Here is a 14,885-nt window from a genome sequence, read left to right as displayed (position 1 = left end):
CGGACTAGAAACTTCAGATTCCAAATGACTTGCTGAATTAGTAAGACAAGAACATCGAATAGGCTTGGCCCCTTTCTACCAGGAGGGTACCACAAAGCCAAGCCTTAACGCCACGGTGAATTTGGCATCGCAGGTTTTAAGAGCACTGTTGCCTACGGTGAAAGATTTTACGTGTACTACCCACATTTGCTGGAGAGTCTAGCAGTCTGGATAATACAGTTGGGTACTAACTTCCCAGGAAGAGAATTCCCCTTTTGAAATTTACGCCTGAGAAAACGGGTCAGAGAACAAAACAGCCTCAAGGGGTGTGAGAATTGCAGGGGACGAGGTGACGAGGTAGGCTGTTTACTCATTAGCTCAGTTCTTGCATGGATGAGCGAACCGAGGCCCAGGGGCGAAATCTGATTTAATAATTTCACATCCAGAGATATTCTTTCTCTACACTCCTTGGAAGTACAGTTGTGGTTAATGAGAGTTTTATAAGACTGCATCAGATCCGGAATATTGCGTATTCGTATTTACAATGAACTCTTTTTTTTTTCTTTTTTCTAATTTATACTTCACCAAATACAGGATGTGTATTCGTATAAGCAAGTAGGAGTGTCTTTGAACAGAATATTTACTGTCAACCCCAAAGGAGAACTTGTACAGGAGCACGCAAAGACCAACACCTCCTCGTGAGTATCGCGCACGTTTTGTGGGATTCCTGGGTCGTTACGTTGTCGTCGCGGTCTCAATCTTGGAATGATGCTTTATGGTTCACAGTATGCCTTTTTATCCTTTGTTTCCTGTATTTTAATCTTCAGTTCCTGCCAAGAAAATGTATTTTAACTCCTTGTATTTTGTCCAAAACCTCACTTTTGGACCGTCTGCATGAACTCAGATCCCCTCTGGATCCCCACAGTCTAAACTTCGTGGACAGGTTCTGCCCCCGAGTGGAACGGAACGAGTTTCAAAACTGGTGGTTTAGATTTGCCAAGCTAGGCTCGAAAAGCCCAGCATGCAAACGGGAAATGTAACCAGACTGAAATAGCCTGTGAAGCTGTATTTACAGGCGAGACACTCTAGGTGTTTTCACACACGGACCTGAGATGACGCTCACCAGAAATGTAGGAATTCTTCTCGTCCCCTTGGTCGGAGCCCCGTCCGCCTGAGGCAGGGGTCTGACTTGGGCTCCTGTTGGAAACGAGGCGTCCTGGCCGGCTGCCGGATCTCTCTGGACTCTGGGGTGCTTCACCGTGGCCTCCTAGCTCCTCAGGGTGGGAAGCCTTTCCTTGGCCCTCGTGGTGGTGAGCTTTGCCCACCGGGCAACCCCGGGCACACGGTTGCCCTCCTGCTTGGCCTGTTCCAGAGGCTGCATGGTCTGTGTGTGCAGACCTAGAAAAGAGCCCGGGGCCCGAGTGACCCCACGGGGGCCTGTGGGACCCTCCTCACGGGGAGGAGGGGAGCTGGGGGTTTGGTGTTCTCCAGACACCTCCAGTGGTTTTAGGTAGAGGAGAGATTTAGGTTCCCCCCAGAGCACATTTTTACTTCCAAGATGATCCTTTTGCCTGCTCAGGCTTCGTGGAGCCCAAACGGGGGCCAGCTTCAGGCTGGAGGGAGCCCTGGGGCCGGCCCCCCTCAGCTGCCTCCCCCAGTCGTGCCTGCTTCTAGGCAGTTCGCAAGACACATGGGGAGAAAGGACAATGGAGCCAGGGGCCTCCTTCGTCCTTGGAATGTGAGGCTGCCTCCCGACTGGCGACTGGCTGGCGACTGGCGACTGGCGGGACGAGAGTGGGGACGGACTGCCTCCTCCCCACCAGCCGTGCAGGGTCTCTCTGCCCGCCGCGCTCGGCCTGGCCCCGACAGCACCCACCTGGGTCTCTCTCCCGTCTCCCATGTTCCCCAGCACAGCGCCCTCCATGTGCAAGGGTTTCCTGGTCTGGAGAAAGTCTAAGAAGAAGTCTCTTTTTCAGAGTCACAAACAACTTGAACTGATGGGACGCTGCACGTAGCAGGTCCGTCACAAGGGGGCGTGGGAGGAGGGTTCGCCCCGGAGGCCTGTGAGGTTGTCACATTCGCTGAGTCTCTTGGCCCAGGGTGGGCGGCTGCGCGGGAGGGACTCCGTCCGTCCTCATCCCATGCTGGGCGGGGGCCGCAGCCCTCCCTGTGCGGGAGCACCTCTCCTTCCTGTCTCTGGCACTGAACTTGGGGCCGTCACCTCGGGTCCCGGGACACTGTCCCTGAGAAACCCCTGAGCCGCCTTCCGATGGAGCCTTGCCGGTCCGCGGGGCCCGGGGTAGAGTGCCAGCGGAGTGCAGATGGGCCCAGCCTGCACCCGGAGCACTCCACAGTTTGGATCTGAGGCCTGCCACCGAGGGGCTGTTCCCGCGGGGGGCGGTGGAGGGGCGCCTCCCACAGCCACAGAGCTCAAATGGGTCTTAAAGCCGGGAGGCGTTTTAAAAATCTGTTTCACTCCCCAGGAAACGCATCATTCTCGCTCATTAGGGGAGATTCTGTGCAAGCACGAGGTTCCGCATAAGCCCTTCGGGGGTCCTTTATTAAATACACACTCTTGTCCTTATGGAATAAGTTATTTGACGCCGGAGAACATGCGAATTCCCGGAGTTTGTGTTGAAAGCCTATTCTGGTTTTTAGAAAATTGGAACCGGAGGGGGACCCAGTGACTGTCGGGGAGGACTCCGGGGAGGTGCGGAGAGGTCTGGGCCTGTCGGAGTTTCTAGTTGGAGGCGCCCGGAGGTCTGAAAATGCATATTCAGTGTAGCAACGTCCTTTTTGTAGCATAGGCCACAGAGACTAACACGCGGCGTCTTGAGAATACACACAAAATGGCGTGGGAGACTATTGCAGGGAATGTTGAGAAACACTGATCTAGCCCCAACTCCATATTCTGTAAAGATGAAGGGCCTGAGGCCCAGAGAGGGCAAGACACTTGCCTAAGGTTGCACAGCAAATAAGGTGGGAGGAGATCCCACGTCTCTTGTCCCTCGTGCTAGCTAAGGCTTTTTCCCTAAGGCTGATGATTAGCGAGGGCTGATTGTTTCCTAATGTTAATAATGTATGTTGAAGAAATTCCTCGAGCACTGAATATGCATTATTTTATTGTCACATTTGGTATTTTATTTAATTCTCATGCGAACACTGGGGCAGTTTTCTTTTCCTTTCCCTTTCGGTTGAGGAAGTTACGGCTTAGAAGGATGAAGCCCTTTGCCCAGGGTCACTCAGCAGAGCTGCAGGTCACGTCTGTGTCCCCTTGACCCAAGGCCCAGGCTCTTTTCCTTGCACAGTGGCAGTGGTCTCTGTTTGATGCTCCAAAGACGGGCTTTATCTGAGGTTCTTCTCCCTGTGCTCGTCCGTGAGCTCCACGCTGATTCCCGCGTGTCCCCCTTCTTCTGTCCTTCCTGCCAAGTCCGGTTCCACCCGTCTTGCCCAGGGGGCCTTCTCCACGCCTCTTGCCATCCTCACTCATGGCCTGTTAATTGGTGAGGAACTGTTCTAGAACAACTGCCATAGTGTTAAGCAGGTGGCTTGTGTCCCCGGGTTGGTGGATGTCTCCTAACTTCAGGCCCCGCGCAGGGTACAGGCAGGTGTCCCCTCGGCTGGGTGTCCGGCGGGGGCAGTGACGCTGTCCGTTTTCCTTCCAGGTACGTGCGACTCTGCGAAGTGGTTGACCACGTCTTCCCGTTGCTGAAAAGAAGCCATTCTTCGGACTTCCCCTGCTCGGATACTTTCAGTAATTTCACCTTTTGGAGAGAGCCACCGCCACCTTTTGAAAACCAGGATGTTCATTCTTCCTCCGCATGAAACGTCCCAAGCAGCCTCCTGACGTCATGTGAAGACCCGGCGCCCCCGATTAAAGGATAGGTTTTGGGAGCCGTGGAGCAGGAACCCAGGAGCCTGACGTGCCGTCGTTTGCTTAAGAGCAGAGAAATCGGAGGGGCGTCTCTCCCCCTTCCCGGTGCCCCGGGGTTGGCGTTTCTGAGTGAAGTGTGAAGGGGGTGCTTTGCAGGCTTGGGGGGGGGGATCAGGTGCGTTTAAAGCGTGGGAGGCATGCCTCGGTCATGGCTGAAAGCCAGTGGCAACGTTGTCCGGCCCCGTCCGGTCCCGCCCGCTCCCACAGCAGCTCGTTATGGGCTGACGGGCCATGTGGCACAGGTGGCTGCCTGGGGGGGCGGGGGGGGGGGGTCCCTGCCGATGACAGTTCGGCTGAGGAACGCCAGATGCGCAGGACTTCGGTAGAGGAGGGGCACGTGTCCCTTGGTGGCCTGTGTGCCACACCTCCTGCTGGTGCAGGGAGGGCTGAGGGCCCCTGGCTCTGCGGGGTCTCCGCCCTCGCCCTGCTGGCTTGGCCCGCGGGGTCCCCCTGCAGTATTTGCCGACGGGTCTGATTGTTAGCTGAGGAGTTCTGGGGTTCCTTTGGTGAAAGGTAATCTAGGTCATGGGTGTCTTTCCCTCCTCGGCCCCCCCCCCCCCCCCCCCCCCCGCCTCCTCAGTTTCGTGGCCCGAGGCTGGAATATTTATGCCTTAATGCACCTGCGGCAGACGATTTATTTAGAATGTGCTTTGTCCAGCTGTCTGTAACTTTGTAGCGCCTTAAGTTCGGATGACAGTAGACGTTACTAGGGCAGTGCTTTCCATCCGCTCGACTCCCTGCCAGCAGCCTCTATCCAGCCGGGCGGTGCCGTGGACGCGGACTTGAACTGAGCTCGTGCCACACGGTAACGATGGGGAGTTCTGTCGGGAGCTCTCAAAAGAAGCGAGGTGGTTTTACGAAAATAGTTCCGAGAAGTTATGTTCTTTGTAGGCACGGTTATTTATTACTTCACTCTGACTGGGTTATTGTTACGAGCATTTTAGCCATATCCCTCCTATTATAACTGTCGTTAATATATCAAAAAGATGTAGAGGTTAGACCATCCAAAGAGCCTTATTCTGTATGTCTCACGACACTGACCTTCCTTTGGAATTTCTGGGTAATACATTTTCCTTCATTTTTCCCCCTCGAATTAAGGGCAAGGGGATAAATAATAATTTGAGTGACATTCTTTAAGCCGGCGGAAGAGAATTCCATTCCCTGTTTGTGAAATTGGCTTGTGGACAGAACAGTTGGAAAAGTGAAAGAATTATTTTGGTAAAAGATTTTGCTTTACTTTTTGAAGTATTATTTTTTTAAAGAGTGTTTTACTCCAATGACTGAAGTGCTTTCCTATTTAAATCGCATATTGTTAGAGTCCTAGGGGGCAGAAAAGGCAACAGCTGAATGACATTTTACTCTTTCTGTGAAAGAAAATCCAGGCGTGTGGCCTTCATTGTGACCGGGGGGGCTCTGTTAGCAAGGGGTGCCTTTACTGAACGGTTCGCGTGGCCGCGCAGAGAAAGGCAAACATGTGCGTGTTGTGGATCCCGGATTTGCCTAGCGATGTGAACGTGCATGTGCAGATTCCCTTTTAAAAGTAATTAAAAATTGTTCTGCCTTAACTGCTCCAGGCTTGTTCATTAGTGACCTCTCGAAGCTACGTGAATTCCGTCATGAGGGTATCTTGGGGTGAGCTTGAAGTGTTGTGAACCACGTGTAAGGTCGCGGGCCTGCGGAGGCTGACGTAGTTTGTCCCTTGTGCTGGGAGGGATTGGGCTTTGAGGACACGTAGCGTATCCCACGTCGTGCCGTCCCGTGCGCCCTTCGTCAGGATGACCAGCTGTAGTCATTCTCTAGGTAGGAGAGCACGCAACTCTGTGTTCCTGATTTTGATGCCCCTTTTGCCTCCGCCCCCCCCCCCCCCCCCCCCCCCCCGCACTCCGGAACAGAGCATGGCTTCCAGAAGGTCGCACGCTCGGATGTGCGTCAAGTTAAGGGCGTGGCCCCTCGCGGGTTCCGAAGATGGGATTTGTATACGGCCGCACACGTGTGTGTGTGTGTGTGTGTGTGTGTGTGTGTTTATCCGTATTCACATAACCATCACCCGGCAACCCTGGGGTCACGTGCTGGAATGCTGGATTTGCAGCACACATTTCAAGGTTGCCCTGTGGAAATGAATCCCTCCCTAGTGGCGTCATCAGATGATCATCCCGTGTGACGAGGGAGAATATATATACCCGGTGTATAGAAAACTATATACTTGGTGCACGGAGGGATGGCTGCACCTTCAGAGGGAGCTCCCTCTTTAGTGTTAGGCTTAGATTCCCACTTTAAATGTATTTTCTCCACAAACTTGGGTCTGTATTTGTACATGCTGGTACCACCATAAAACCCCTGTGATGCTCCGCTGTGTTGTGCTGAATGCGAAGCTAGAAAACGTAATAAATGAGACGGATGAGAGACTCCTCTGAAAGTCAGGCGTGTGAATTTTAAAGAGTTTTCTGGTAAGTTATTAAGTTGCTGACTTTCTAGTGTGTGAGATCAAGCATATTTTATTCTCAAAAAAAAAATCCTTGAGGTGATGAACTGCTCAATATTAGGAATAAAAGAGCCAGTCTTTTCTGATGCCTTTGGTGCAATACTGAGCCTCCGTGTGCACTTGGGAGGGAGTAGAGGGGAGGGGCCCGTGTCCGGGGCTCGCCCTACCCCGGTGGAGGGGACTCGAGAGCCGGGTGGGCTCGGTTAAATGGTTAAATGTTGCATATGCACATCTTCCCTGGCCCGGCCCGTAACTGACGCTCAACACAAGCGGATGCTGGGATATTTAAGGTGGAAGAACATTATCTTCTGGGTGCATAGACCAGTTAGAGGAGGGCGGGCTGTGGGTGGGTTAGTTTGCACGTTACAGGCAGGCTCTGCCTGGGCCCCTTGCTACCTCTCGGAAGTGGCTAGCCGGTCTCTCCCCCAGGAGGGGTTTTAAGATGTCAAAACGCTAATAATATACAGAAAACAAATGTATAGACTATACATGTTCCCTTGCCCCCATTCACCGTCCTCAATTTGGACGCTCGTCTGTGGTATACCCGATTCGTTTTTCATTTTGAATGAGTCACGCTGAGCCCTTGACTAATTGACCCAGATCCCTTGAACGCCGTCGTTTTTCCTGATTGGATTTTGCGCATCGTTGGCATGCCTGAGACAGCCCGCCGATTTGCCTGGGTCAGCCCGGGTGTTTGGGGACAAATGTTTACGAGTATTGGTCCCCACATGGGTAAAAGATGGATCCCCGGCGCCCCCCTGAGCTTCTCATGAAGCGAGAGCCAAGCGGGCCATCCGGGCGTCTTCGGGTTAATGCTTGTGTATCTTAAAAACACAACAAGCCCTCTCGTGCCCCGGAACATCACCGATTGATTTCCACCACTGATTTCAGACCGTGTAGGCTCTCTTATCGCGTAGAATCAAAATCAGCGTGAACTGGAATCTTTGGGCCCGGTGGCCCCCCACCTGCTCCCGCCCTGGGCCACTCTTCCCTCAGTGATATACCCCTAGGCCATTCTGTCGGCATGCAGGCGGCTCTCACACATGTGCTGGAAAAGCTCGTGCGGCCGCTTGAATTTTCCCAGGGTCCCAGCTGTAATCACCTGGAAGATTTAAAATACTTTGTATCTTGTCGGTTGAAATCGACACACCCGCCCAGGCCCATCGCCCTTTTCAACCCCAGCGGGAGGGACATTGACATGGGGGGGGGGGCAGTGCCCAGCCACGTGAGGCCTCAAAGTGCCCTTTCCTACAAAAGGTCATGCGTGAGGCCCCTGGTGCATCCCTGGGACGGGAGAACAGTCGTGGAGGGAAGGTAGGCAGGCCTCGTCAAAATGAAAAACCACTGGAGTCTGAATCTCCTCGCAGCAGGAGCGTCCTTTGAACCGGCTGTTCCAGGAGCTGTGTCCTGTCACCCGGCACTCATTCCTCTTCCTCCCTTCGTACGTCTGTACTTTGTCTTCAGACCAGGGGGGGGCGCTGCGTGGGAGCCGTACTGCCCTGCTTCTGTGGGCCTGGGCCTGGTGGGGGGGGAGAGGGGGGGTGGGGGGTGGAGAGGAGGGCATCCCCCGCCCCTGCCCTGAACAGAAGTGCTTAAAACACCATTAACGTCTCCCTCCTGCTTCGGATCCCTTTTCACACTCCGGTGACAACCAAAATCGGTGGTGAGGCCCCCCGTGCTCGGGCGGGAAGGCTTGGTGTCCACAGGAAGCCTGAACGTGACCTGATGGAAGTGATCGCCGGAAGTCTGCAGGCCCCGTATGGCCACCTGGGGGCACAATCAGGTTTGCTTTGGAGGCACAGCCTTTCAAAACCTGATCCCGGCGGCTTTGACAAAGGCCCCTCCGGCTGGTGCTTGTCTTGGAGACCAGCCAGGTGTGTTGACGGCCTGTGGGGGGGGGGGGGAGTGCCCCATGGGGAATGTTCAGGCACCGAGGTGCCTCCGGTCGGCACAGCCCAAGGTCAGACATCACCCAGCTCCGAGGAGGGAGCGGTTTGTGGCTGACTGTTGTCTGGGTCCAAGGACCGCGTAGATCCTGCAGCTCCAGCACCGGGAGGCTTGTCAGAAATGCAAGTTCTCGGGCCCTACCCTAGACCCACTGAACCACACCAGGGGCGTGGGTCCCACGTCCCATGCTAGTGAGTCCGGCCCAGGGTTCTGATGCGTGCTCAAGTTCCGGAGGACGCAGCTGAGGAGCAGATCCTTTCCCGGGGGGGGGGGGGGGAGGGCTGCTTGTGTAATGCACCAACCTGGCCTGGCCAGAGTGACAGAAGGGACCACCTGCAGGAGAGTGGCCCCTGGAAACCCAGTATGGGGGCTCGAGTGAGTCACAAGGTGTTGCGGTAACCCTTTGAGGCTCAGCCACCTTCCCCGGCATCTCTGTGGGCTGCTGGTGGCAGGCAGGGGACTCCGCCTGCCGAGCCGGCCCCGGGCCGCCCGGTGCGTGTGAACAGCAGACCCGGGCCGTGCCCAGATTTGCTGATGGCTCCCTTCCTCCCCCAAATGGTGGGAGCCTGGAGGGGCTGTCCTGATGCCAGCTCTCTTTTCACTGCTGCAGGAAGTCCATTCAGCCCTGCATTGCCTTTAATGAGTTTTGCAAGCAAGTGGCCTCTTCCGGTGACTCACTCTGCCTTTTGTGCCCCGGAGATTGTGGTTTTAAGTTTCACTTTGGAAAGTAACCACCACTTCTGCTGCTTTCTCCGCTGCTGGAATCTGAACAAGTTACATTCATTTTGCAACAAAGAAATGTAAATGCAGGAGGGCCAGTCATATTTCTGCTCTGATTGTAAAAACATCCTTTTCCGAGACGGATGACAGAGCCAAGCTAAGAAGAAATGGTTTCTATGGTTCGCAAGTCACACATTCACTTTGGGAACTTCGTATTTTTCCTTCCAGACAGGCTTGATAGTTTTGTTTTTGTTCTTTGTCTTCTGGATGCATATTTCAGGGATATCCTAAAAATAAACAGCGCTTGCTGACTCAGTGAGGTGGTTAACCTCTGATTTATTGAGAGAGACTTAGTTCTGGACAAAAGTTTGTGTTCTCGCGTTCACGCAGTGCACAAAACACGATGATTGATGGAGGTCATGTCTTCTACGGTAACGTTCTCGTCTGATTTTGCACAGAACTCAGTTTATGGTATCTGAATAGATGCATTTCTTAGGATTAGAGGGGGTGCTAAGCGGACAGACCCCCAGACAGTACTTTTTTTTTCCTCTCCAAATAACACGGTCATCTTCAACACGTTGCAACAAACTGTATTATTTTTGTGTAATTTAACGTAGATAGGTACAAACGTAAAACCGTAGCTCGTATGTAACAATAAAACCAAAATTCAGTTAAAATGGCTGTGCAGCTAAACTACAGCCGTAACACAAATCAACATGAGTGTTGTATCATGGAAAATTGAGCCCAGCGGAATGATGTTGGATTCGGGCTTTTTTTTTTTTTTTTTAATTTTTTTTTCAACGTTTATTTATTTTTGGGACAGAGAGAGACAGAGCATGAACGGGGGAGGGGCAGAGAGAGAGGGAGACACAGAATCGGAAACAGGCTCCAGGCTCTGAGCCATCAGCCCAGAGCCTGACGCGGGGCTCGAACTCACGGACCGCGAGATCGTGACCTGGCTGAAGTCGGACGCTTAACCGACTGCGCCACCCAGGCGCCCCGGATTCGGGCTTTTAAGAGAGGCATTTGTGTTTCTTTTTGATATTTCATTTGTCATCTTGAGTCTTTCGACTCTTGAGCATGGTAGATCACCATTCAAATCTTTGTTGACACTGACTTCCACCAAATACAGCAGTTGGAAAGTTCTTATCACATATTTCCGTCTACGCTGGCGGCCAGTGAACTGTTAGACATTCTTACATCAAGCACGGTGCGGGGCGCCTTCGGTAAATCCTGTCCCGGGACAAATGTAGCACTGGCTTGGATTGAACCGCCCAGACTCCATTGTCCTAATTTTCTCTGACGTGCCACAAGAGCTCCGTGTGGACATTACTGCCATCATTTTGTGTGCTTCAAGCATCAGCACGCTTGGGGATTGGGTGTGGGGCGCCCCTCACCCTTCTCCAAGATTCTGGCTGATGGAGCGTGAGCTGACGCAAATGAGCACGCGTGGGTCAGCTTTGCTGTCCAAAGCGATGGGAGTTCCTGAAGTTGCCTGAAGCTAAGTTGAAGCTTTTAAATCTCTCTTCACCCTCAAAGCTGGAGAATGCCTCCCCTCTCGGGCTCCCTGGAGGTGGGGGGCTTCCCAAGTAGTCTTTTCCCCGGTGCAAGAGCCTCCTCCAGTGCCTGAGCACCTTGGAAAGGGAGAGAGCCCGCTTCCTGCTTCTGGGCACGGCTAGGCTGTGCTCTGGTCCCGTGGGCAGAGGCTCAGGAATCCCGCCACCCAGACCTGCCCCTTCGTGGGGAGGAAGAAGGGGCCGCTGAGTGGAGACCCTGGGACGGCCGCTTCTAAACCTGCTTGTGTGTGGTCACTCTAACAACGTGGAGCCTCCTATGGTCTCAGCGTGCACCTACACCCTTCAGGGCGGCCGGTTCTGCTTCTAGAGGGCCAAAGCTATTTTGGAACTTGGAAATACGGTTTTGTTTGCTTTGGGAGCGAGTTGGGATGGTCAGGTGAGAGCCTTTGCACGGAGTTAGAGGGGACCCTGGGATGCGAGGTGGCTTTCTCTGGGGACTGGGGATGCTGGCCTGGCAGGAGCTCCAGCAGAGGACCCGGGCCGCTCCCCAGTGCCCCAGTGTCTGTCCCGATCGACTCAGCACCTGGAGAAAAGGTTGGGGGAGGGATCTTACCTTGACACTTTGAGATAGTGGGACCTTGGGTCTCCTCTGTCCCACCTGAGCTACCACACCACCCAACCCCTGCAACACTGGGCCGATGAGAAAGCTCCAGACCTGGGGCGTCCTGAAGTACTCTTCCTGAGGTGCCCTTGCCATCCCCATGGAGGAGGAGGAGAGGACAATGGCTTCGACTCGCGCTTCACAGGAGTCCTGGCTTCCTCTCCCGTAGCAGCGGCAGCACCTGGCGATTGGTAACATCTTGACAGAGTTAAGTCCTCAGCCAATGTATAAAAATGGAAATCTGGACGTAAGGCGTGGTCTGGAGCTGTCCACGGACAACGGATGAAGACATGAGCTATGAAAAGGGCAAACGTCGAAACAGCGTGTCCCTACGTGTCCGGGGGAGCATCTCATCCAGGCACGTGAGTAAAGCATGGCTGTTCGGAGCCAGTTTACTTTACAAACGGTTGAGATGCTTGTTCATATGTTCAGTGAAGCGGGCCCTGAGCCCTCCACCGGCGTGCCTGTGGACTGTATTTACACGAACGCACCCGAAGCGTGTCATCACAGTTTGCGGAGGACTGAACGTTCTCTGGCGACTGGCCGGCTGCCTCTCCTCGCCGCGCGTCTCGAGCACGTCTTGGGCCTGGCCTCCCCTTCCCCAGGCTCTCTTGCAAACTGGCCCCCACGAGGCCCTCTGGTTGGCCGCAGAGTGGCACCTCATTCAGCACATCCACACTCGCCGAGCCGGGCCTGGCCGGGCCAGGGAATGGGGATTGTCCAGTTGTCCTGCGTCATCCCCGGTCAACCCTGAGCCCCATATAAGGTCACGCTCTGGTATTTCGTTGCAAAGCAACTGACGCAGCGCCTGGCACCTTGTACGTTCCCAGAAAGGTTGACTTGAGACGATCTGGACTGTCTCCTATTCCGTTTGCAGTCTCTCCTCGTGGCCTCCAGTGTCCTACCTGGGTATCGCTTTTCTCATCTGTGAAGTGGGAGATCGTCGTGTTTCCTGCTGGTCCTACGGGGTTGCCACGAAGCAAATAATGGCATAATACAGTGGGGTGTGTGCTTTAGCTACTGGGAGATCTGGCACACCTCTGAGCTTTATTAATCATTGCTATTTCAGACCACTTTTTGCCGTCACGCACTCCTTTTTATTGAGGAGAAAACCGAAGTTCAGAGAGACGGTTGGAGGGCCTCTGACTCGGAAAAGGCAGAGCTGGAACTCAGGTCTCCAAGTCCAGTGCAAGTTCAAGCATCATCAGGCTTCGTGCCCCCCCCCCCCCCCCCCCGTAATGGGGGGCGTAAGGGTGGCCACTGGGACGACAGAGGTGAAGTGTGCAAAGATCAGGGCAGTTGTCCCACCGTGTCCCATCACACGAGCCAGCCTCCGGGACTGTCCACGCAGGAGAGGCTCCAACGCCCCTTCCGGCTGAGCTGACGGCAACAAGAGGACAAGAGCAGGGACCAGGCCGTGGAGAGACTTGAGGCAGCTGCCACATTGTCCCTCAGGGTCAAACCACTGTGTGTGCCACAGCGCACTCACTGCTTCTTAAAAAAGCTAACGCATTTCATAAGATGGGGGTAAGCACTTCCTGTTTGGGCCAGAAACAGATGCAAACCAGACCCTCTTCCTCTCGCCGACCGATCTGGGCCTTTCGGCTCAGAAATACCATCAAGGACCCATCATGCTTGGGTGGGGAGATTGAGGCATATATAATGAAGCTCTTGCCAGAGGCACCCTCTTCCTGGTTGAGCTGGAAGATTTGCCAGGGTACCTGAAACCTACCGATCGGACCCATCAGCTGAGCTGAGGGCATGGTGTTTGGGGCACGGGACTAAAGGAGTTGTATTCTGTTCTTTGTTTGCCTCCCATGTACGACAACAGCATAACAACGCAAAGGAAGAGGACACTCGTGTGCCTGCTGAAGGTTTGGTGTATAATATCCTGGCAGAAACGTTCATTGGTCTGGGGCTTCCGGTGAAAATGGGGCAGGGACAGGGAGTTTGGAGACCCTGAGGCTCAGGGGTGTGGCCGAGGTGGCCAGCTGCCCTCATCAGAGTCCCGCTTTCCTGTGGAGTTGTGGTGGAAGAGCGACTCCCTCCCGGGGACTCACCTGCCCAGCCCCAGCCCCACCTCTCGGTGGGGTCATGCCGCACTACATCTTGGCGATGGGGATGTGATCGCCTCTGGGCCAAAGCAGTTAAAAAAAAAAAAAAATGGGTGTGCCTTTTTGACATTCTCCTCTCCATCCATCAACGGGAAGTCAGGGTCTCTAGGGCAGAGCCACCAGATCAAAGGAACCTGGGTCCCTGAATCCCTGTGTGGCTGCCAGGGTGTCAGATACGGAAATGGATGCTATGGGGTGAGAAATACGTTTCCATGGTGATAACCTCGGAGATTCAGAGGCTTATTTGTGACAGCAGCCAGCATGCCCACCCGGAACGCGGGGCGAGGGGGCAGGTGAAGGAAGGTTCTCATGGGAGAGGGACACGGTGGCCCAGCAGCCTCAGGGAGGGGGCTGGCGATGGGGAGGGTCAGTGTGCTTCAGCCTGAGTTTTACGGGGTGTTTTTTTTTTTTTTTTTTTTTTTTTAAAAGGAGGGAAAAAAGGACATATATGTTTGACAACAGGCAGAATGCTTCTGGGAAGCTTTCTTGGGTACCATGTTGCGGGGGGGGAGAGGGAGGTGTTAGCACTACTTTGAAAAGATGATGCTCAATAAAAAAAATTGGAGCTATCAGCCCCAGAAGAAGTCAAAAGTTATAGACATTAAAAATGTGTAATTAGGAGTTTGGGGGGATGGGAAAATCTACTGGAAGTCAGTGCGTGGTATCTAAATTGGACTAATCAAAATAGGACAGCATATTCATATCATTTAGAAATCTATACGCAAACAGCAGAATAAATAGCCAAACTCTGAGGAGAGGAGAGGGTTGGGGGGGGGTGTGGGGTGGGGCTAAGGTGGGGGGGGGGCCAGGCAGGGTTAGATTTTGTGCTGTGTCTTCCTGTTACTACTCGTTGACTTTTAGCACGATGTGACTATATTATTTTGGTTTGAAAAAGAGTCGAGTGAAAATTATAGAAGGATAAGGATGCCGACAGAATAGATTGAAAAGGAAACCAAAGAACAATGGGAAAGAGAAGGAAAGAAGGAAGAGGAGGAGAAAGGAACTAGCGAGAGGAACAGACCAGGACCTTGCCTCTCCTGTTCTCCATTCTTGAGTATTTTCTAAGGGACCAGCCTTCCTCACTAGTCAGTCTCTCCAAGGACAATCCCTTTTATTCCATCTAGTGGCCAGTTTTGAGAGTACCAATCCATTTATTCATAAGCTGCGTTATGTCTGGAGTGAGTGTGTCTGAAATGATCACCATTGTGGCTGAATAGTGTCTTATACTGCAGGGTTAGGACTTTGGAGGAAAAAAAAAAAAGCATTTGAAGGGATAAAACACACTGAAGACCTACTATGTGACCAATGAAATGTCAGGAGCTCGTGGCCAGCGGAAGAAGGACATCTAAAGAAATCGTGTGCTGTTGTGGGGCAGGTACCGTGACGGAAATGTGCCCCGGGAGGGGACCAGGGAGGGAGGGTCAAGTTCATCCGGGGGTGGGGATACAGTGGGTGTTATTAGGGGAGAGGAAGACCTTCTCTGGGGTTGGCGGGGGGGTGCCTGTATGGAGTCTGGAGTGATGGATGGACC

At 53.5% G+C, this 14,885-nt stretch overlaps 1 protein-coding gene across 3 annotated transcripts in view; it reads left to right on the top strand.

Moving 5' to 3' along the window:
- The window catches only part of LPIN1 (lipin 1), a 130,665-nt gene extending 125,187 nt beyond the window's left edge, over nt 1-5,478 (top strand). For all 3 annotated transcript variants that reach the window (XM_030311623.1, XM_030311624.1, XM_030311625.1), the window contains 2 exons: nt 574-677; nt 3,645-5,478. In XM_030311623.1, coding sequence (XP_030167483.1) covers nt 574-677; nt 3,645-3,804 — 264 coding nt within the window. In that variant the 3' untranslated portion in view covers nt 3,805-5,478. The remainder of the gene's footprint in view (nt 1-573; nt 678-3,644) is intronic.
- The last annotated feature ends 9,407 nt before the right edge of the window (nt 5,479-14,885 follow it).

Source organism: Lynx canadensis, chromosome A3 (genome assembly GCF_007474595.2).
Source record: "Lynx canadensis isolate LIC74 chromosome A3, mLynCan4.pri.v2, whole genome shotgun sequence".
NCBI lineage: Eukaryota > Metazoa > Chordata > Mammalia > Carnivora > Felidae > Lynx > Lynx canadensis.
The sequence above is the reverse complement of the archived record's forward strand: the minus strand, read 5'-3'. Positions and strand labels throughout refer to the sequence as shown.